At 45.3% G+C, this 24,689-nt stretch overlaps 1 protein-coding gene across 1 annotated transcript in view; it reads right to left on the reverse strand.

The window, feature by feature from the left end:
* Positions 1 to 2,840: 2,840 nt before the first annotated feature.
* LOC143975208 (ficolin-1-B-like) overlaps positions 2,841 to 24,689 on the reverse strand; it is an 80,445-nt gene continuing 58,596 nt past the window's right edge. Inside the window, exons 6-8 of the mRNA XM_077477337.1 lie at positions 17,471 to 17,600; positions 16,883 to 17,017; positions 2,841 to 3,663 (exon numbers count right to left, since the gene is read on the reverse strand). Of these exons, the coding sequence (XP_077333463.1) occupies positions 3,413 to 3,663; positions 16,883 to 17,017; positions 17,471 to 17,600 (516 nt within the window). The 3' untranslated portion in view covers positions 2,841 to 3,412. The remainder of the gene's footprint in view (positions 3,664 to 16,882; positions 17,018 to 17,470; positions 17,601 to 24,689) is intronic.

Raw genomic sequence — 24,689 nt, forward strand, 5'->3', positions numbered from 1 at the left:
CCCCATTCGGTATGAATATTGAATGGGACATCAATGCATTTATTAGCAATATGCCTTTATGCCATTTGATGGGTGTTTGGGGGTATATATGTTGAATTTTCTTTTTTGTATTTTATGTTTATATACACTTTTTTAGGATTATGGAATACCACTCCCGACTCCGGGTAATAATTAATGTCCTCCCTCTGAACCTAATACATTTAGTTACAAGGGTGGGGTTATTGTATTATAATTAGTTTAATTTTAAATCCTTATGTTTTATTTAGCCCAATTCTAATAGGGTAGAGCCAGCTAAATTTCTTATGTTTTGTTGGTTTTGCGTCCAGATGCAGAGTTTTTCTTTTTTTTCTTTTTCTCTGTATTGGACATAACTTACTCTTTAACCAATGATTGATTTTTCAATATTCGGTCTTTTTTGCGTTCCGGGATGTTAGTTGCTTTTTTCCGGAATGTAGGGAATGAGAATAGCTGTGTGGAGGACGTGTCTGCGTCACTTCCGACAAGTGGAACGCAAACACCGCCTAACGGCTACCCACGGCATATTCTTATGGCGTTATCACATCATTTCTTGTTAATAGAGCGCTGTTAGCTCTTCCGGAACGCAAGGTATTGGAATAGGCTCGAGGGACGCGAATGACGTAATTACGTCATTTCCGATAAATGGAACGCATGCGCGGTCCACTTGCAGCATAACTTACAGCATGGTAATGTCATTTCCGGCTGATGGAGAGCAATGGAGGACCGGAAATCTTCATCATGATCTGTAATGTTGTCCTTAGGAGTAATTTCCGGGTAATGGAACGCACGCAGATTACAGCGAGGCTTCCTAAGTGAATGGGGTTTTTTTTCCCCATGTGGAGAGCTTCATCTGTTTGAGGTTAGTATTGATTTTTTTCTCTATAAAAGACCTCTTTCATATGTCACAGTCACGCCCCTCATGATGCACAATCGTGACGAAACGTTGGGTGTATGAGGAACAAGTGACATGCGAAGGAGTGTGGGAGTGACTTCCATTCTTTATGTTGGCTGTATTTTTATCTTCATGCTGGTAAAACTTCACACAAAATGTGAGTGTCATTTTATTGGAGTTTTTGAATAAAGAATGTTCAAATTTTTTATGGTATTTGCTCAATGAGATCATTTCTTTAATTTCCGCATGTGGCCATTGAGTTTCTATTGAGGATATATCTGTTGGAGTGTGGTGGAGTACAAACCTATTTTCAGATGATATATTCCGGATTGAGTTGTGGAGTCAGGATAAAGAAGAGCTTGGGGAATTGATTGTCAAGGATCGTACCTTATGTGTATGTGTTATATGCACTGACAGTAAGAGTCAGTATTGTCGGGTGCTGGTGATGGTCCCTCTTCTCTCTTCTTTGGACTGATGCATAAGGATTCTTTCTTAATTGGAATTTGAAACATACCAATTATATATATATGAACTTTGGTTTCATTGTGTTTAATGTTCTAAGTACTACACTGTACCTTCCATTTATTTTATATTGTGTCCAGCTGTGGTTTTATTTCTTTTTATTTTTTATTTTGCTTTTAGCGCAGCAGATTTCTCTTTTTATCATAGAGAAACCATGTTCCTCTTGACTTCCTTTCTAACTGCAATGCTGCCGCAGATGAGCGCCACCTGCAGTGGAGAAAGTAGACTCCATTTGCCTACAAGCCTCTGTTCCCCTCTCTGCTCATTTCTGCTTTTCACTATTTCTGCTAACCTCTGAACCCCAATCCTGCCCTGCTAACTTTTTCGACCCCCACCCTTGATAGCCTTTACATCCCAAAACCCTTTCTGCTCACCTCTGAAACCCAAGCCCCCCTTCCCCCCGCTTATGTCTTTGCTCCACCCTCCCTCTACTACCCAAGAGCCCATCTGCAGTCCAGACACCCTTCTCTGCCCACCTCCACAACCCAAACCCACTCTTAGTTCACCATTACCTCACTTTCTCTGCTAAGCTCTACATTCCAACCTTCCTCCTTACACATCCCCTCGGTGCCCTGCATTCCTCTTTGCTCACCAGAGCCTCCTGGCAGGACCCTTCTTCTGTGGGCAGTGCTGGCCTAGGGATGAGCAAGCAAAATGACAACTGTGGGCAGGCTAGTGAACAGCAGGGGGCTAAACTACTTCTGTAGTGGTGATCGGTGAGCAAACATGTAAAAACAACGGCAAGTGGTCACATGCATCAGAACCCGAGGCAGTGGAATAAACGGGGCACATGACCAGTGTGCATGGCACCTCCCCAAATAAAAACATTCTGCCCAGGGAACATGCCCCTCCTGACCCACACTTGTACCAGACATGGCTTTTGCTGTACTTCCAGCACCTTGACACTGAACCTCCTCCACAAAAGCCATGAGGTCATTTGCAGACTCTGTCCGCTACTCCTCTCTTCCTGTCTGTTCATGGAGCACTTGACATTTTGTGGACCCATTCAGAAAAGGCTAAGTATTCTGTGAATAGATAGTGGAGGGGAGTGGTGGGCAGAGGGGTAGTAGAGTCGCATTTGCTATCAGAGCAATGAGAATATAGCAGTAGCTGTACTCCCAGCGCTCTGTAAATATATAAATTGTAAATAAAAGTGATAAGTCCACTAGGTAGCATATACGCCTCCTTGGACTTAACCCCTTATAAGCCAGCCTTTAGAAGTGCATTCATTCCTGGAGTTCTTCGTACTTTCATAATTACACATTTTCAATAAATTTTCTGTTAAAGAGATAACTGTCCCTATATTTCTCAGAATTTACTAACTGAGAAATGAAAAAGAGGTAAAGGTTGCAGGAGAGTATTGGAAAAAAAAAACATTCATAACAAAAATGTGAAAAGGAAATGGCAGTTGTCCTTCAATATTATTTATTGGAAAGCTTAAAAGAGCAATCTCTGGAATCATTAATACAGCAAAGGATATTAAAGAGGACCCTTTAATTAGTTTACAAGTCTACATGAATACATCTTAAAATGCATTCTTAAAATATCACAATATCACTTTAACCTTTTATCATTAAAGAGCAGTCCTTGAGACCCAGGCAGATGACTTTGCCTGGGTTGAGGCAACAGTATACTGCAGGCCTCATTCAATTCTCTCCCGTGATCAGACTGTAACATTGTAACTTGCAGCAAGTCACAAGGTGAGTGGCTTCAACAGAGGTCAATCTGCGTCAGTCATTTGGAAACACAGCCATGGAATCCATGGGCACCAGAAATTACATGACCGTGTCATCTCTAAATCATCATTTCAGTTCAAAAAGTAGATGCTGACCCTGGATGATGACTGAATAAAAAAACAAAAAAAAAAGCAATTGGGGTAAATACTGTGGAAATAAATACATGGGGATGTTACACGTTACTCAGCATGCATGCACTTTACATGATCAAATACATCTGATGCCAGATCTGCTTCTAATTTCCTTAAGGCTGTGGACGGATCTTCATTTCAGAGACCTTATACGAATAGTTATACCCACGACTGGAATACCAATTTATGCCGTTAGCATAGCTGGTGTGGTTACCCCTTAGATAAAGTCCATTCAGGTTAGAATCATGACAACTACCATACCACCATCCTCCTCGGTACGAAAGGGCACAATTGCCTGTTCTTTTATCATTATCACTATCTTTGGTTGAAAATTGATTGCCTTTATGCTGAGAAAATGAATCACCTGTAAAGGAAAGAAGACAACATATTTACCAGTTAAAGTGTATCTAAATCGGGGTCGGCAATACGTCAATCATAGTCTACCTGTCAACCGCGGGCAGGTGACGAGTAGATTGTGAACACACCCATGCTGGCCCTAGAGTGCTTCCCCCCAGAGCTACAGAGCAGTGCAGGTGTAGGCTCAGCCAATCCTAGGCTGCAGAGGCATTTCCCTCCCCTCAGCACGTCCCTTGCATATGTGCAGCTGCGGGGTGGGAGAAGCATCTGAAATAGCTATGGCGGGTTCTTAGCCATTGTCTAAACAAACCCGAGTTTTCCCCTTAGTGTAGTACGGTCAACCCACCCCCCTCCTCTCCAATCCCTCCAAGGCATGGTTAATATTGTGTGGGATGGACAAGAGAGGACGGCCGGCGGGATCAATGCCAGAACAGGTCGATTGATCACAGCAGCTTCCCTGCACCATTCTGCATCAAAAAATAGTGTTGCTGTACTAACAATACCATACCCTCCTGATCCCCAGTACTGTGCCCCTCTGACCCCCAGTACCCAGTACCATGCCCTCCTGACCGCCCCCCCCCCCCCTCCCAGTATCTTGCCCTTCTAACTCCCAGTACTGTGCCCACCTGATTTCTCAGTACCATGCACTCCTGACCACCTAGTAACATGCCTCCTGACCCCCCCCCTGTACTGTGCCCTTCTTACACCCCAGTCCTCCTGACCCTACAGTATCGTGACCTCCTGCACCCCCAGTACCGTGCCCTTCTGACCCCCTACTGACCCCCTATCCTTTGCCCTGCTGATGCCCTGTCCTGTACTGTACTTACTCCATGTCCTCTGCTTTACTGGCCCCATGTCCTCTGTCCTGTTAACCCCTCATTTGCTTATCCCTGTCCTCTGCCCTACTGATTCCTATACACTGCTCTTCATACTGCTGACCTCTCTACACTTTTCTTAATCTTACTAAGCTCTACTTACTACTGACCGCTGAACACTGCTCTACATACTACTAACCTCTGTACACTGCTCTACATACTACTAAATTCTGTACACAGCTCCATGCACTGCTTTATTCTGGACACTGACCTACATCCTACTGACCCCTGTACACTGCCCTACCTCTTACTGACCTCTGTACACTACCCTACTTACCACTGACCTCTGTAGCCTGCTCTACCTACTACTGACACCTTGGCCCTGTCCTTGATACTACCTACACTGGCCAGAAATTAGAGCAGATTGCCAGGCTAGCATTGAGGCCAGCCATTCCTGAAACTGTGCAAAAACCTCGCCAGTTGAATGCTACTCTTATAATTCTAGAAAGCCGCTCACATGTATAAAAGTGTTCTCTACACTCTTGAAATAATATATATATATATATATATACACATATATATACATATACACACACACATATATATATATATATATATATATATATATATTTTTTTTTTTTTTTTTTTGAGATTTATAAGGATTATAGGATCCACTTATATTTAGGTAGCACCACATAACCCCCCCCCCCCCTTTTTCATTCCTGAAACTAGCCGAGTAAATTAGCGTACCAGATGTTTTACTTTTATGATAGACTCCAGCATCAGCCTTGTGGGGTGAGCAATTACTCCCCAGACATGAAAAAAATTGTGATTGAAAGTAATTGCCGAGTTTCTCACTAAAGCTAAATTTTAAGATAGGCTAAGAATATACTTTTATGCCCCATACACATGAGTGGAATTTCCGTCGGAAAAATCTTGGATGGTTTTTCGGACCGAATTTCACTCAAGCTTGGCTTGCATACACACAGTTCGCTGAACTTTTGACCGTCAAGAACACGGTGACGTACAACACTATGACGAGCCGAGAAAATTAAGTTCAATGCTTCCGAGCATGCATCGAATTGTTTACGAGTATGCGTAGGAATTTTGCGTGTCGGAATTGGTACAGACAATCGGAATTTCCCATTGTAAATTTTTCCGACTGAAAAATTGAGAACATGCTCTCAATCTTTTGCTGGTGGAATTCGGCCAGCAAAATTTTGATGGAGCATACATGCGGTTGCATTTTCCGACCAAAAGCTCTCATCAGTATTTTGTTGGCCGAATTTACGATCGTGTGTACGGGGCTTTAAGGCTCATTTACACTTGCTTCGGCATCAACACACATGAATGGTTATTTTACACTTGCTTCTAAACAAGGCTTTGAACAGACCTCAAAAAATGGAAAGTGCAGCTCTTAAATTTTGAGTGAACAAAGATGATTAAGTAAATCTCACAAATAATAAATACAAGTGATATGAAACTCTAATGCAATAAATGCTCAGTGATTCTGTATGTAAAAGTCAACCAAAAAACAAATAAACAATGAGTCCATAGGTGGAGTGAAAAACGTGATGAATCTGGATGGCCCTTACAAGGACATGCGCCTAATGTTCATAACATCTTTAAGACATCCGAAAATGGTGAATGAATGATGAAACAATATGTGAATATAGTCCACCACCAATGGGATGAAGGCTTACCAGATGGTTTGAACTCAAAAGGACATACATCCTATGAGTCAAACAGGCTTGTATTGGCAAATGCCAAAATTGGAGGCATCCGATCTGGAAACCTTTGACACAGAAGCCAGGTCCTCACACGGTCAGTGGGTCAGTGGGGTTGTAGTCTCCATAGAGGGTATTTCATAAGAAAAATTGATGGTTTCTCCCATGTATTCATATATATATATATCAAGGAAAGGAGAACAAAAAAGGGCCACATAGTGTAATTCCATATGAAGATGAAAAATGTAATAAGGTTAAAGAAACTCAAATTTTTTGAGAATAGTATACAGCGCTTAAGAAATGTGTATGGTGGCAGTGGACAGACTTTGTTAAAGCTCTATGAACGCTGTCACTAAATAAAAAGGTTAGTCTACACTCCTGTTTACACTTTGGTTTTTCTTCAAAAATGATACCGCATGTAGCTTCAGTGGTGCTTCAAAGCGTCTTCAAAGCCTCCATAGAAGTCTATGGCAAAGCTTGGTTGAAACCCCACTGAAGCCCCACCGAAGTATCATCGAAGCCCCACAAAGCCTCATCGAAGCACCAAGCAAAAGCAGGTGTAAACAGCACTGTATGCTAACCATTTTATTTAGTGACAGGGGCTTTGACTGGTGTTCAGAGAGCTTTAACAAAGCGTGTCAGAAGCCATGTTTTGAAGCAAGTGTAAACTAGCCCTTACAGTGGCATTCGTTTTATTATATTTTCCTAAGTTTTCTTCATGGCCTCTTTACTTTTTATTGGGAGCTTGCTAGGTAATTTCTTTAAAAGAAAAAAAATAACTAAAGAAAAGGAGCACAGCACCCTGGTGATCTTTGATCCCCTCCATGTTCTCTAGGCAGATCTCCGCTTCTCAAAGGTTGCCTGCCCCTGCTAGCAGTAAATGCTCTAGTAGTTCCATGGCATCAGTACATCCTGATCTACTGCTTTCCTCCCTTAAAACTCCATGCTTGTCTGCTTCATTGCATCAAGATGGAGGGCAATCCTTCGATCCTCATGTAGTTACCCTCCTAAGGGCCGCTGATAGTATCTGTGCCCCACTGGTTACCCCAACTCTGCAAATCCTCCATCACCTCTGACACCCTGCATTTGGCCATTTTGCACCAACTGTTACCAATAATAAGAGACTTATGCCCCGTACACACGAACGGAATTTCCGTCGGAAAAACTTGGATGGTTTTTCAGATGGAATTCCGCTCAAGCTTGGCTTGCATACACACGGTCACACAAAAGTTCTCTGCACTTTCCACCGTCGACAACACCGTGGTGTACAACACTACGATGAGCCGAGAAAATTAAGTTCAATGCTTCAGAGCATGCGTCAAATTGTTTCCGAGCATGCGTAGGAATTTTGCGCGTCGGAATTGATACAGGCGATTGGAATTTCCAAACTGAACTTTTTCCAACCTAAAAGTTGAGAACATGCTCTCAATCTTTTGCTGTCGGGAATTAAAAAGTTAGTAATGCCCCATACACATGATCGGAAATTCCGCCAGCAAAAGTCCGATGAAGCATACACACGGGCAAAATTTCCGACCAAAAGCTCACATCAGACTTTTGCTGGTGGAATTTCAGATTATGTGTGCGAGGCATTACACAATATCAATGAAACAGTTTAAGTTTGTTTATTGTAGTAAAAGGGACACTTTAAAGTGCAAAACAGAACACTGTAAATCACAAAGGTATTATTATCTGAATAATATACCACTATGGAAAAGGCTATTTGGTAACTTAAACCTTGCAGTAATAAAGAAGTACAAAATACTTAGTATGATACTAGTTTAGTCAAACCCTTATACGATCACAGAGACTTATGTATCGTACACATGACCAGACTTTCCGGCAGAAAAGGTCAGATGAAATCATCTCATCTCATCGGATATTCCAATCGTGTGTGGGCTTCATCTGACTTTTTTCTTCAAAAATTCTGATGGACCTAGAAATAGAACATGTTTTAAATCTTTCCGATGGAATCAATTCCTATCAGGAAAAACATCGGACCAAATACGACACAAGGGCAGCTATTGGCTACTGAACTTCCTTTTCTAGTCTCGGCGTACGTCATCGCGCTTGAAACAAACAGACTTTGATGTGATCATGTGTAGGCAAATCGGTTTGGTTGCAACTCCGTTGGAACCCCATCGGAACCCCGTCGGAAAGACCGGCAATTTATTCTGAAGGAAAGTCCGGTCACGTGTACGCGGCATTATGTGAACAGGTCAGCAGAAGTGTAGGGAACTGACACTTTATTTTCTATGTCAGATTCGCTCACTTCTGTCTCCTCAACCCACAGACCATCAACATCAATATAACATAACAGAACACTATGCAAAATAATGTATTTAATTTGGCTGGCTCCTTTAACCACTTCAATACAGGGCATTTTCACGCCCTTCCTGCCCAGACAAATTTTTAGTTTTCAGTGCTGTCGCACTTTGAATGACAGTTGCAGCGTAATGCAACACTGTACCCAAATGAAATGTTTACGTTTTTTTTCCCCCACCAATAGAGCTTTCTTTTGGTGGTATTTGATCACCACTGCGGTTTTTATTTTTTTGCGCTATAAACAAAAGAAGAGCGACAATTTTGAAAAAAAAAACTTATTCTTCTACATACTTTTGGTAAAAAAATAAAAATAAGCGTATATTGATTGGTTTGTGCAAAATTTATAATGTCTGCAAAATACGAGAGATTTATGGCATTTTTATTTATTTATTTATTTTACTAGTAATGGCGGTGATCTGATGACTGTGACCTTGCGACGGACATATCGGACACTTTTGACACCATTTTGGGACCATTCACATTTATACAGCGATCAGTGCTATAAAATTTCACTGATTACTATGTACCTGTTACTGGCAGGAAAGTGGTTAACACTAGGGGGGTGATAGAGGGGTTAATTATGTTTCCTAGGGAGTGATTCTAACTGTAGGGGGTGGGGACTCACAAGGGGAGGAGACCGATCCTCTGTACTGAGAACACACCATCAGTCTTCTCTCACCTGACAGGACATGGATCTGTGTGTTTACACACACAGATCCACAGTCCTGCAGTGCTCACGGGCAATCGTGGGTGCCCGGCAAACATCGTGGCATCCAGGCACGCGCATTGGGTCCCGAGCAACGAGGCGGGCACGTGCGCCCCCTAGACGGCCGGGAAGCCGAGGCGGGTAATGAAGTGGTTAAATAGAGTTCCAGAGAATGAAAGCAGACCTTTTGGTGTTAAATAACTTTAGTCACTTTATCAAATAAAGAGGAAATAAAGGTTGAAATGTTTCTCCTTGGAATCCGGCAGTTTTCAGCTAGCCTTACAGTGTTGTTTATATAATAATCCTGGATGGTAGGGTATAGCAAAGTTGGATGATTTGTGAGGTTTCTGTATTCCACTTCAACTTTTCCCTTATGGCTATAATCGTATTGTATCCTATAGGATTGCTGTTATTAAAGATGTGAATAGAATATTGATGTCTGCATAAAGTGTTAATATAGTGTAAAGATTGACTTCAGTGGCACCACAAGTACCAGAAAGCTCGATTCAGTAGATGATTTCTATATGCAGTGTTCCAATGAATCTATATGGGCAAATGCCCGCTCACCACATGGTTACAGAAGTCGCTGGCAGCGATGCAGGTAATGGTGATGAAGGCTCTTTCAGGAACTCCCCTGATTCCTGGCTCTGGGAATGGCATCACACTGTGACCTACAAGCATCTGGATTGCAGGCATTGCTGGATGATCTGTAACAGTCTCCGGACACTGTACACTCTTCTTGAATTGCAGGCATAATAGCCAGCTCATGGCTACACTCATAGCCCCAGACTAGCCCAGGTGGATGTGGTAATCCCACCTGATGACACTCCTGGCAGGCGCTGCATGAGAACATTCATATTCTAGATCTTCTATCTCAAGGACTAGTTTTCCATCCTTTACGGTTATTGTCTTTAATTTCATTGCTGCTGAAGCCCAAGTCCTAATGCCACGTACACATGACCGGACTTTCCCTCGGAATGAATTCTGACTGACTTTTCAACGGACTTTTCGTCTGAGTTCCGACAAAGTTCCGCTGAAACGGACTTGCGTACACACGATCACACCAAAGTCCGATCGTTTAATGTGATGACGTACACGGGACTAGAAAAAGGAAGTTCAATAGCCAGTAGCCAATAGCTGCCCTTGCATCGTTGTTGGTCCGTCGGACCTGCATACAGACGAGCGGTTTTCTTTATAGGAACTGGTTCCAGCGGAAAGATGTTCTATTTCTAAAGTCCGTCAGATTTTTCGACAGAAAAGGTCTGATGAAGCCCACACACGATCGAATTGTCCGACGGATTCATTCCGTCTGAACTTTGCTGTCAAAAGTCAGATTGTGTGTACACGGCATTAGCAACAGAGGCATTCCTAAATGGGTGATCCCCAAGAAAACTAGGAAGTCTACCCCATGCAAGGTCTATAACTGCACATGAAAGGTATACTTTGCTTAGTGTGAGACAAGAAACTTTTACATCAGGAAATTCTCAGTGGGATGAATCCTGGCCTTTTTGGAGATGGCTTTGGACAAGCATTTGTCTCTTAGCATAATCAAGGGTCAGGTCTCTGCATTTGCAGTCCTCTTCCAGAGACTGCTGGTTTCCATTCTTTAAGGACCTTTGTTTAACATGTGGCTCCCTATGCACTTCTCCATGACTCCATGTGATCTGAATGTGGTTCTTTCAGCACTTCAAAACATGTCTCTTGAACTGAATAGGGATAATCCCTAATCACTCACAAGTTTGTGTTTCTTGTGGCCATCACCTCTGTAAAGAGAGTGTTTAATTTACAAGTCTTATTCTATAATTTACATGCACCTTCTATATAGATAGAAGGTGATGATAGAGATATTCTAGGGAGCAGCTAGTGACGTCACCAGGGCGAGCACTCTGAAGGAATGAAAATACACGTGCGGTTCCTTCAGAGCCCTGTGCCATAAACAGTGACTCCTGATGGGTTTACTTCCTCTTTGTTTCCCTGCAAAGGCAAAGCATAATGGGCTACTATGCATTGCATAGTAGCCCATTATGTGTCACATACCTGACACAAGAGCCTGCGATGTCCCAGATTTCCTCGCCAGCTGGAAGCGTCCATCTTCCTTCCAGGGTCGCGGACTCTGGCTCTGTGACTGGCCGGAGTCGCATGCGTGCGGGAGCCGCTCGTCACGGCATGTACTTTAATGAAAACGTCACGCCGTGACCCTTCTAAAGTGCGCATGCACCGAATACATCGGTGCATGTGCAGAAGGAATCCTCGTACGGGGAATTGTAAATATCTCCTAAACCATGTAGGTTTAGGAGATATTTACAGCACCTACAGGTAAGCCTTAATCTAGGCTTACCTGTATGTGAAAGTGTGTTGTAAGAGTTTACAACCACTTGCTGCCCACCATAGAACAAATTGACGGTGGCAAAGTGGTTGCGATATCCTGACCAGACGTCATAGGGTGTCTTTCAGGACATCAAGCAGCTGCATGCGCTCCGGGGGCACGCATCGAGCCGATCATTGTTGCGGCGTTTGAACGAATGAATGAATGAATGAATGAAATACTTATATAGCGCACAATGCGAACTGAATCGCCTCTAGGCGCTGTGGCGAGCTTTGATCGTCTGCTAAAAGAGGAAGGTCTTGAGTTTTTTCCTAAAAGCCAGGTGATTTTCTTCCAGGCGGATGTTGATTGGTAGAGCATTCCATAGCCGAGGCCCTTGGACAGCGAATCTCCGATCACCCTTGGATTTATACCGGGCTTTGGGCACGAGGAGGAGGTTTTTGTTGGCTGATCGAAGACTGCGGTTTGGTGTGTAATGATTTATTTTCTCCATTAGGTATTGCGGAGCTTCTCTATGCACGCATTTGTGGGTGAGGCAAAGGGTCTTGAACGTGATCCGATTTTTTACAGTTAGCCAATGTAAGCTCCTCAGTGAAGAAGAAATGGATTCCCAGGGTTTTTTTCCTGTTATCAGCCTTGCCGCCGTGTTTTGGATCAGTTGTAATCGCGCAAGTTGATATTGTGGTAATCCTATGTAAAGCGAGTTTGCGTAGTCCAGTCCTGAATTAATGATTGTTCCAACTACCACTGCTTTGTCATTCTTTGGGATAAAAGGGATGAGTCTGCGAAGCATGCGCAGTAGATGGTGAGATCGACTGACTACAGATCCTATTTGCGCATCCATTGACATTTGTGCGTCTAAAATAACCCCGAGACTCTTCGCTTTGGTCTTTGGGGAGATAGTCTGCCCAAAGACGGTTGGTGGAGACCAGGAGGTTTTGGTTGCGGGCTTATGATTTGGGTGTAAGATAAGAAGCTCTGTCTTTGATTGGTTCAGCTGAAGGGAGTTGGTGGTCATCCAGTCCTCTATTGATTTGAGGCAGTTTTCAAGTTGTTCTTGGTGATCTTTTTTTCCATTGATCCGGAAATAAAGTTGCGTGTCGTCAGCGTAAGAGTGGAAGCAGAGATCTGAGCATCTGATGATTTGAAGGAGTGGGCGAATGTAAATGTTGAAGAGAACGGGTGACAACGGAGAGCCTTGAGGGACTCCGCAGGTGACTGCCCGAGTTTCGGAGAGGAATTTTCCTAGTTTCACTGTCTGTGACCGATTTCCTAGGAAGGACGCGAACCAATGGAGATCTATGTCTTGGACTCCGGCTACTTCTGTGAGGCGGACGAGTAGAGTATTGTGATCTACTGTATCAAACGCTGCACTTAGGTCTAGCAGTACGAGGAGACACGGCTCTCCGTCATCTGCTGCTTCGAGGGCGTCATCCCAAATCTTGAGGAGAGCTGTTTCTGTTCCATGACCCGGGCGGAAGCCTGATTGCAGCGGGTCCAGGAGTTTGTGAGTATCCAGGTGAAGTTGTAGCTGATGTACTACAGCTTTCTCCATGATCTTAGAAATGGTGTTGAGGCTTGTAATCGGCCTACGGTTGTTTGGATCCTGAGGGTCCAGGTTTGGTTTCTTGAGTAGAGGTTTGACAATGCCTTGTTTGAGGATGCTGGGAACAATCCCTTCGTGGAATGATCGGTTTATGAGGTGGGTTATGGTTGGAGCCACGATGTCGGAGCATTCTTTCAGTAGTTTTGTGGGGATGATGTCAATAGGTGAGGTACTGTCACGCAGTTTATTAATGATGTTTTTTGCGGTGTCTACGGTAATTGGGGATAGTGAAAATTTTGGCGGTTGCGGTATGTTGGTGCGGACATCCTCTTTATGTATTTGCTGGCTGAGGTTGGATGTTTTCTTCTGACAAATTGTTTCCCTGATGGTTTTGACTTTATCGATGAAAAAATCCGACAGTTTGTCACAGTAATCCTGGGATTCGCTTTCTGGGGGTTCTAGGCACACCGGATTCATTGATTGATTAACCAGTTTAAACAGTTCCCGTGGTTGGTTTGCGGCCGTTGAGATTGTATATGAGAAGTGGTCCTTTTTGGCTTTGAAGATTGCTTTCCGATAATTCTCTGTCAGACCTTTGTAGTTAAATAGGTTTTCCTCTGTGGGATTTCTTCTCCATGTTCTTTCCGCTCTTCTGCGTTCTTGCTTTAGTACGGAGAGGGAGCTATTAAACCATCCAGCATTTTTCTTCCTGATGAGAGCCCTGCGTTTTGGTGCTACCGAGTCTGCTGATTGCAGTAATGCCTTGTTCAGGGAGTTGAGTGTTTCCTCCGTAGAGTGGTTTAAGGTTATTGTAGATATTTTTTTGGACAGAGTGGTTTTGAAGGCTTCGGAGTACAGTTTTTTATGCGATCTGGTCCAGTGCGTTGTTACAGGTTTCCGTTTTGCGTTGGTGATGTTGGTAGCGATTTTGAATTTGATGGCGTGGTGATCCGTCCATGGCAGAGTTATGTTGTCGAGTATGTTGACGTCGATGTTCTGTTTGAAAATGAGGTCCAGGGTGTGTCCTGACCCATGCGTGGGAGTCTTTATCAGTTGCTGTAGACCCAGTTCTTCTAGTTGATTGATGCAGGCAGTCGCGATGGGGTCTTTAGGCTCGTTTGCCCAAAGGTCGAAATCTCCGAGTGCCAGGAAATTTTTGAATTTTAGGGTGTGCATTGCAAAGGATTCCGTGAGGGGTGAAAGAAGATTGGACTTTGGTCCCGGTGGTCTGTAGCACAGTAGAATATGAGTGGTGTCATGGGGTGTTGGTTGAAAATGTAGCGTCAGGGTTTCCATAAAAGACACTGGGTTCTGAGATGATGGTTTAGTGAGATCAAGGTGACCTTTAAAGATCACTGCTAGGCCTCCTCCTTTTTTCCCTATCCGGTGTTCGGTTAGGATCCTGTAGTTTTCCGGCACCAATTCGGTGAGGATGGTGTTGCAGTCAGAGGTTAACCAGCTTTCCGTGATGAAGAGGCAGTCTACATTGTTCTCGATGATGAAGTCGTGTACTTCCAGTCTATGTTTGACTGCAGACCTGGCGTTAATCAAGGCGCAATCTAATTGTAGTGGTCGAGTAGATATCTTCCTGTGGTTGGGAGCTGGTTGTCGTCCGGTTTTTAATAGTTGTTCTCTTTGAAGTATTTTTGGTAGGAAGATGGCAATGTGGTGTTGATGTTCCTTAGTCTGTGCAGAACTTCAGCTGAGTATTTGAAGTAGCACATGGTTTGTGGATGCTGTTGATGGTACTATGGGCCTAAGATGATGATCCTGATCAGGGTATTGATCCTGAGGTGGGGCTAGGTATCAGACTTGCCGCCGTGCTTGAGGCTATTAGCGCGCAAGTTGATCAGGGGATGCCTATATGGATGCGGAAGGAGTTGTTGTATTCGGTTGCTGGCTGTTCCAGCTGCCTTTACTTAAGGTTGAGGTCTCCGCTTAGAAAAGAAGTCTGGCTGTGATCTGGAATAGTCGTCCTAGGATAGCGTAAAAAATGGAAAGGAGGCCGGAGGTAGGGGTATGCTAACCTATGGTTGTTCCAGAGGAAGGCGAAAAACCCCCTGACAGTAGCAGCCAAATGCACCAGTGGGGCAAAAATTCCTTCCTGACCCCCGTAGGCGGTCGGACGGAGTCCCTGGAACAATCACTGGGGGGGGGGGGGGGGAAGTGGAGGTGCGAGCTTACCTGGCTGCGGTTGTCCCCTTTAAACACTCTGGTGGAGGTGAATCTGGCTTGCTGTCAGCCTGACGTTTCTGGAAAGCTGTCTGGTTGCCCCTTGCAGTGGGATCTTTAAAATGGAGGGGAGGATGGAGGTTAGAGACTCCTGTCTTAACTCCTGTTTTCAACTCCTGGTTGTTAACTCTCCACTTGTGTTCAGAAAATCCACATGCAAGCCACAATCAGGGAGCAACCCTTTTCAATCTGACACGCCGCAACTTCGATCTAGGTAAAGAGCCTGTGACGGAGACTCTACCACGTCATCAGCTATGTCCGATCATGGCTGATCACGATGTTAATTGGAAGAGCCATTGATCTGCTTTTCCTCACTCGTGTCTGACAGACTCGAGTAGAGGAGAGACGATCGGCTGCTCTCCTGACAGGGGGGTCTGTGCTGATTGTTTATCAGTGCAACCCCCCCTTGGATGACCTCCCAGGACCACCAGGGAGGGACACCACCCTGGACCACCAGGTGTGCCACCCTAGACCACCAGGAAAATGCCAATCAGTGCCCAGGCAGCTGCCAATCAGTGCCAAAGAAAGTTGCCTGCCAGTGCCTGTGCCACCAGTAATGCCTATCAGTTAAATCTATCAGTGCCCATCAATGCCCATCGGTGCCACCTTTCAGTGCTCATCAGTGCTGCCTATCAGTGCCATCTATCAGTGCCACCCATAAGTACCCATCAGTGCTGCCTTTTAGTGGCCATAAGTGTTGCCTCTCAGTGCCCATCAGTGCCCACCAGTGCCACGTATGAGTGCCTGTCAGTGCCACCTATCAATGTCCATCAGTGCTGCATATCAGTGCCACCTATTAGTGCCCATCAGTGTCTCCTCATCAGTGCCCATCAGTGCAGCTTATCAGTGCCCATCAGTGAAGGAGAAAACTTACTTATTTATAAAATTTTATAACAAAAACAAAGAAAAACTTTTTTATTCATTTAGCAAAAAATGAAAACCGCAGAGGTGATAAAATACCACCAAAAGAAAGCTGTATTTGTGGGAAAATTTAGTTTGGGTACAGTGTAGCAAGACCGTGCAATTGTCATTTAAAAAGTGACAGCGCTGAAAGCTGAAAAAACTGGCTTGGTCAGGAAAGTGCCTTGTATTTAAGTGGTTAATGACACAGACCCGGTTCTTAGCCTGTCATCAAACTAGCATTGTTTAAATGTTATTGGGTAGTTGATCAGAATGCATTCCAAGTAACTGGAAACATCAAACATACCTACCTAAAGTGTTTTTGGGTGTCCAGAAGGCACAGGTGATGTACTGGTCAGTATTTGCATTTAGGGCTGTGTACGTTCAGGGACATATGACCTACATGCAGAATTCCTCACTTTCTCTCTCTCTAATATTGGGCTTTTGTTGATGTACCTGAGCCTATCTGAATGATATCCCATTGCTTCCTTTCTTTGCGTCACCCATCGCTGGTACAAGAAGTGGAATTAAACACCTTCAGCAGGGACAGAAACAGCACAGATGTTCCAATCCGTCCTCCAGCTGTGCAAAACAGAACCTTTTTTGACCGACATGCTATTTTTTTTTATAACACCAGACTATATGTTCCTACCCAGAGTTCCTCCGCTGTAGCTGACGGCACTCAGTGTGTAATTCTTTGCCTCCTCCTCGATGCGGAAATTGCTATACAAGGCATAGAAACGTCCGTTTTCAAAATCAGCAAGGTCAATCTGAAGCTGAAAAGTTCCTAAGACAACACAAGAAAAGGATAATGTTAAATCAATGAACATGCATACTAGGTGAAAAGCAACATTTGTTTTCATTATCCATCCAGGAGTCAGAATTTTTAGTTATTACTTTAACCACTTGACCTCCGGAAGATTTACCCCCCTTCCTGACTGGACCATTTTTTGCGATGTGGCACTGCGTTAATTTAACTGACAATTACGCGGTCGTAAGACACTGTACCCAAATAAAATTGATTTCCTTTTTCCCCACAAATAGAGCTTTTTGGTGGTATTCCATCAACTTTTTTTTACATTTTTGCTCCATCAACAAAGAACGACCGACAATCTTGAAAAAAAAAAAAAAAAAAAAAAAAAAAAATATATATATATATATATATATATATATATATATATATATATAAATTTTAGTTCAGCAATTGTTGTGTGTGTCTCTATTTGTGTTATCACTGTACCTGTGGATGTGAGGCGGTGAATGTTATTGTTTCCAAGCCAGAATTCACTGTTCTGATTCCCAAATCCTTTTTTATACTCATTCCAATTCCTGAAGAAATCCACTGATCCATCCATCCTCCTCTGGAAAACCTAAAAGAGAGGTACATGTGACTAGACTAGGGGCTCCCAAGCTACAGTTCTTGGGCCACATCCAGCAAGCTACAAGTTTCTATCCAACGCACAGCTAGGATCAGCTGTTTATCCTTAATGTGCACAGATTGAGGATTAAGGTCAGCAAAGGATACATATGGTCTCTGCTTCTGATATAAGGGTGAGGGGAAGGGGTACTTTCATAGGAACTCTGAAGTAAGAAGGGGCCCTGATGTATGGGAGAAACTCTGATGGAGACCCTGATCTAAGGGGAAACCCTGAGGTAAGGAAGACCTTGATATGGACCCTAATATAAGAGGTGACTCTTGTAGTGACCTTGATGTATGGGGGACTCTGATGGGGACCCTGATGGAAGGGGGAACTTGGATGCATGCCCTAATCTGATGGGGATTAATTTCAGTCCATGAGTATTTATAAAATATACAATGTGGCCCTTGTCCTGAAAATTTTGGAGACCCCTGCACTAGGCCAAGGCAATCCAGGTCTGGTAATGGTGTTACCATTCCATAACAGGTCTCATGACAACTGTCTGATCATTGCAACCAGTCATATCGTTTCTCTCATATTACTTGGGCAGGTTACAAAATGAAAGAGTAAAAGGGTAAATATACCATTGTCGTGTACAAAGAAGGGTATGCACTATAAAATTTATTGAAGTCTGAGTTTTTGACATGTATATTTTTAGAGCAATAATCCCCCTGAGGAGGACCATGACTGTATGGGTCGAAACGAATTGGGGCACCTACGTGGTTGGCATTTGTTAGTGATATGTGTTGCCCCACTGTATTTTTATCGTCATACATGATGGAATGTGTCATGGTACTATATAACCAGAGCTCATATTTTAACCTACATGATACTGTGCTGGTACCCAATTTTTGAAAATAAACACTTTTATAAACAGTTATAGCTTTTTGATCTATTTAATTGGCTGCTAAAAAACCTTATGCCGCGTACACACGATTGGAATTCTCGTCAGAAAAAGCTCTGATGGTTTTCCCGACGGAATTCCGCTCAAGCTGTCTTGCCTACACATGGTCACACCACATTCCAATCATTTATAAGTTCAATAGCCAGTAGCCAATAGCTTCCGTCTCGTAGTTGAATCTGAGCATGCGTGATTTTTGGCGTGTCCGAATTGCATACACACGATCAGAATTTCCGATAGAAAATTTTTCCGTTGGGAAAATTGAAAACATGCTATCAATTTTGGGCTGCGGAAATTTGGACAGCTAAATTCCGGTGGAGCATATACACGGTCACATTTTCCGATGAAAAGCTCTCATCTGTCTTTTTCTGGCTTGAATTCCTATTGTGTTGTCGTGGCATTACATTGATCCTTGTGTGTTCATTTTATTTGGGTAAAAGTCCCTTTGGCTTTAAGGGATGGGCTCCCTCTAGGCATACATGTTCTTGATTTATCCACTGCTATATATACTCCAACATGGAGACTTTCAAACATAGAGCTAGTAGCAGACTTAGTAAAAAGATATTGGCATGGCAATGGGACTTCCATGTCTATTTGCAAATGTGTGCAACCAAACCCTCTGTTTTTATCGTGTATTGTCAGACAGGGCCAGTTTTGTTTTATTTCAGGCTAGCTGGTAAGTGTGCTAGGAAATCTTTTGTTTTTGTGATGTGCAGTGCCCTTCCATGTGTGCCTTCCTTTAAAGGCTAATTTCAAATTGGGGTGGTTGTCATTTTTTGTATAACATGTGTGTAATAGTTTCCCTGTTGTCTTTCACTAGGCAAATGTGACAACCAATAACATTCAATTAAGAGAAAAAAGTAAAGTCTATGGAGAATCTTTTGAGAACAAATGAATGAATGGGTGTTTGACCAAGCAAACCTCCAGCTTCAGGGTAAAGCAAAACACGTAGCAGATCTTTTGTTACAACTGCTAAATGTGATAGCTTCCTGGTTGTTAGGGATGTAGCGGCCATAACCCATTGCAGGCCAGCCTTGACTGAATGGGCTTACCGGTTACCTCCTCCTGGCCTGCTCTTCCGCGTCTAGGGGTTCCCAGGGTTGATACCCAACGACTTGTACACTGACACAGATAAAGTCCTTTCAAAAGGTTTTAGTTTGCAGTAGAACTTTCATAAAACGCATGACTAGTGTAGCCCAGATATGACTCAGTCTGTTGTAACCAACCCTTTTACTCCGAGTCCTAACCCTTCAAACCCTTACCATTAAGAGACCACACCATTCTTTGGAGTAAAATGGCCACAACAGCCTTTATTAAAACCAAAAACAAATAAAACTCCAAATTTTAATTTTAATATTAATATCCTAAACTTTTCCACAACATGTGGAAACCACATATGATAAACAACATATGATAAACAACATGTTTTACCCAAATTTTTGTTGGTCAGTGACGGAGCTACTTTTTCCAAGTATACATATCTGTATACACACTAGGGGGCACTGCGGGACCTTTACCACCACCTTACCGGCCTCCAGCTGTGCCGCTCGGAGACAACCACTTTGTCCCGCAGTGCAACAAAACATTAACATCAAAATTTGATGTACACACCGGAGGGGCCATCTCCCGATGAGCCCCCCACCTACTTAACCACCTCTTTTTATGCTACCGTCACTGACCAACAATAAATACCGCTAACCCCACCGCTGTCGTGACGACCCACAATAATCCAACCTGAAATGACAAACAGACCATTAGAACATTCAAAATAAAACACAACCAACTAGGGAGGGTGGGTGGGAAAAACTGCCTCCTCGCGCGTTCTCCCTTCGACTGCCCGTTCGTAGCTCCGCCCCCTTTTTTATATGGCCGCTCCCCTTCGTTCCTCCGCCCACCTGCTCTAAACCACCACCTTAGTGTGTCACTTGACACACTGTCATGCCCGGCCCTCCTCTACATTCCTCCCAGCTCCATTTTCGCTCCGGTCCTCTCTTGACTAGTGTAGCCCAGATATGACTCAGTCTGTTGTAACCAACCCTTTTACTCCGAGTCCTAACCCTTCAAACCCTTACCATTAAGAGACCACACCATTCTTTGGAGTAAAATGGCCACAACAGCCTTTATTAAAACCAAAAACAAATAAAACTCCAAATTTTAATTTTAATATTAATATCCTAAACTTTTCCACAACATGTGGAAACCACATATGATAAACAACATATGATAAACAACATGTTTTACCCAAATTTTTGTTGGTCAGTGACGGAGCTACTTTTTCCAAGTATACATATCTGTATACACACTAGGGGGCACTGCGGGACCTTTACCACCACCTTACCGGCCTCCAGCTGTGCCGCTCGGAGACAACCACTTTGTCCCGCAGTGCAACAAAACATTAACATCAAAATTTGATGTACACACCGGAGGGGCCATCTCCCGATGAGCCCCCCACCTACTTAACCACCTCTTTTTATGCTACCGTCACTGACCAACAATAAATACCGCCACAGCCGGAAGGGGTGAAACCTCAACCCTGATGGCACCCCCACACCCGCAGGGCCGCCCTAATACCCTCCTGCAGCCCCAAAGACCAAAGGTCGATACCCACGTCAGTGAGGTGGACCCCATCCTTCCGTAAATAGAGACCCACATTAATCTCCAATTCCTTATGGCGAATCACCAACCCCCCATCCCGTGCCAGAAAACGCCCGACTACTTTATTCACCCGAATTCGCGCCTTATTCAGCCTATACACCGACCGTGCCATGCGCCAAGCAGTCCGCGCCACCATGTCTGACCAGAGTATCAAGGTATCTGGGAAGGTCACGTGCAAGTACACTAGATCAGACTTGATGTCCGCTATCAGGTCCCTGACAGTCCGCACTCCCAAGTCATTGCCCCCAGCATGGATCACCAATACATCCGGTGGCCTGTCCAGCCTCGCATAACGCTCTACTTCCGGGACCACCCCGCCCCACAACATACCCGGCTTGCCCAGCCACCGTAGCACCGCCTCCCTCCTAGAGATACCCAACTGTCTCCCACCTGGTCGTGCGTCCCCCCTCCGGGCACCCCAACACACATAGGAATGCCCCAGGATCCAGACGAGGCGTGGAGGCCCTCCAGCTGAAAAGACAAAACATAACCCAACTGTCAGCGAACCAATAACATCCCCGTATCCCAAAACAGCACCAAAAACCCACAAAAAACCCCCGGTACACAGTGTTCAACCGTCCTTCCCCCTTTTTTTTTTTTTTTTTTATTCACAGACCAACTGAGGCCGAATGTAAGAGCGGAATCGCTTAGATTCCCATCTACCCAACCTGCGCACCGCCGCCTCATCCAACCCGCACCTGGCAGCCTCAGTAGCCGCCCCAATGCGGAAGGAGTGTGAGGCGTATGCGGAACTGTCCAAGCCCATCCGCCCCAAACATTTGCGCAGCACTGCCACGAACTGGAACTTCGACAGGTGCGACCCGTCCTCATGTACCAAGAAAGGCCCCTCTCCTGCGGGCCTCACCCGTACAAACTCCCCCACCGTCCGCACAGGGCATACCGCACACCCCGGGATAGCGTACAATCCCAACTGCACTCCCACTCCCCTTTGATCAGTTTTTGACCTCCGCAGCCGCACCGACACCTTATCCTCAAACACCTCGACATCCTGGTTACCCAATCCGCCCACCATCCGTCGGGAAGGGCACACCAATTCGCCAATGCGAAATGCCCCAAAAAAGGCCAACGAAAAAGCGGCCAAAAACAAAACAACCTCATAAATTGAGGAACACACCGACTCCAGTTGCTCTCCCAACATCAACAAATTCGCAAACGTAATAGGCCGCCTCCCATCCTGCCTCCTGTGCCCCTTCCTGTACCCCTTCATGGCTTGCCGTACCCAAAAGTCCTTAGTCAAATCCGACATACCCCGCAGCTTGAACCAAAACGCTATGCCCGCCATCTTCTTGTCAATCGCCGAAGCGGACTTCCCCGCCTCCATATTCCTGGACACAAAGTACAAAACCAGCAACCGAAAATCGGTCCCGCCCCCACAACCCTCTGACTCCAAAATGAACTCCGACCACTCCTGCCATACCTTCTGGTACGCCGACCACGTGGACATACTCACTGATCGTTGTATCCACCGTGCGACGATTCCAACGCCAATTCCCAGATCCAATCCGGGCACGGCACTCCCTCCATGTCCGCCTCCGGCGCCAGGGCCCTGAACTTGTCCCACTGGAAGCGAGACAAAGAATCAGCTAGGGTGTTATCCACTCCCGGAATATGTACAGCATAGATAAAAACATTCAATTGCAAGCAGCGTAACACCAACTGTCGCATTAAACGTATGACAGGCGGCGAAGACGCCGACATGCTATTGATCACCTGCACTACACCCATGTTGTCGCAATTCAAACGCAGTTTCAGGTTCCGGCATGCCTGCCCCCACAATTCCAAAGCCAGCACCACCGGAAACAGTTCCAACAGCACCAAATTCCCTAAGAAACCTGCCTCCACCCACGATTGAGGCCACGGTGCCGCACTCCAACTTCCTTGAAAAAACGCTCCGTATCCCGTAGATCCCGCGGCGTCAGTAACCAATTCCACGTCGAAGTTGCTCACCGGGCCCGACATCCACACTGACCTGCCGTTGTACTCGGCAAGGAACAAACACCAAATCCGGAGGTCCTCCCTATGCTCCCTACTCAGCCGAATAAAGTGCGTAGGAGCCCGTACACCCGCCGTAGCGGCCGACAGCCGCCGACAGAAAACCCTCCCCATGGGAATGATACGGCAAGCAAAGTTCAACTTGCCCAGCAGAGACTGCAAAGCCCGTAACTGAACCTTCTTACAACCATGAACCGCCCTAATCTCCGCCTGCAAATCCCTGAGCTTTTCTTCCGGCAACCTGCACTCCATAGCCACGGAGTCGATCACAATGCCCAGGAAACTCAGCTCCGTCCGCGGGCCCTCCGTTTTATCGGCAGCCAATGGCACACCAAACTTCGCCGCGATGTGTTGCAACGTGGACAACAAAATCGCACACACATTGGACGACGGAGGGCCCACGCAGAGAAAATCATCCAAGTAGTGGATGACGGAATCCAAGCCAGCCACGTCCCGCACAACCCACTCCAAAAAGGAACTAAATGCTTCAAACACAGCACAAGAAACCGAACAGCCCATTGGCAAACACCTATCTACGTAAAAGCTGCCCTGCCAACAACAACCCAGCAAATGAAAACTATCGGGGTGCACCGGCAACAGCCGAAACGCCGACTCCACGTCGGCCTTAGCCATCAGCGCCCCCTGGCCATAACGGCGAACCCATCGTACCGCCGCGTCGAACGAGGTGTAAGAAACCGTGCAGGCCTCGGGGTCGATGAAATCGTTCACCGAACCCCCTTTCGGGAACGACAAGTGGTGTATCAATCTAAACTTGTTTGGCTCCTTCTTAGGAACCACCCCCAGCGGGGACACCACTAAATCGTCGAAAGGAACCTGAGCGAACGGCCCAGCCATCCTCCCCAATGCCACCTCCTTCGCCAACTTCTCAGTGACCACCGTCGGGTGTTGCATAGCCGACTTCAAATTACTCGCAATCGGGGGAATCACAGTCAATGTACACGGAATCCTAAAACCGTCCTGAAATCCAGCGTTGATCAACCTCGCTGCCGCGCTATCCGGGTATCTATTTAGAAAAGGCAGCATCCTTTCCCGCATCACCGGAGTCGTCCCTCTTGTTCGCAGGCTCACCGGCACGCTTTCCTTTCTTGAAGCACTTAGCGAGGGCATGTGCCCCCCCGCATCCCGAACATTCGTGCTTAAATCTGCAGCCACCGCCGAACTTGCAAGAGCCCTCGTTGAACTGCCAGCACACTCCCCACTTTCTTCCGGCCGGCGATCCCGAGGAGTTGCTACCCCCGGCCCCCCCTTGAAAAGACTGAGGCGGGGTCCTGGCCGACGCCATTAGCCGCATCCAGAGGCTAATATCTTTATGATCCCAGCGCAAGGCCGGGCGTACCGCCCTGCGCTGCCGAAACTGCTCGTCATAGCGCAGCCATGCGGATCCCCCGTAAACACGATACGCCTCCCCGATGGCGTCCATGTAACAAAATAACGCCGAACAGTGTTCGGGG

Source organism: Lithobates pipiens, unplaced genomic scaffold (genome assembly GCF_037356315.1).
Source record: "Lithobates pipiens isolate NorthernLeopardFrog02 unplaced genomic scaffold, aLitPip1_a1.2 Scaffold_1, whole genome shotgun sequence".
Taxonomy (NCBI): domain Eukaryota; kingdom Metazoa; phylum Chordata; class Amphibia; order Anura; family Ranidae; genus Lithobates; species Lithobates pipiens.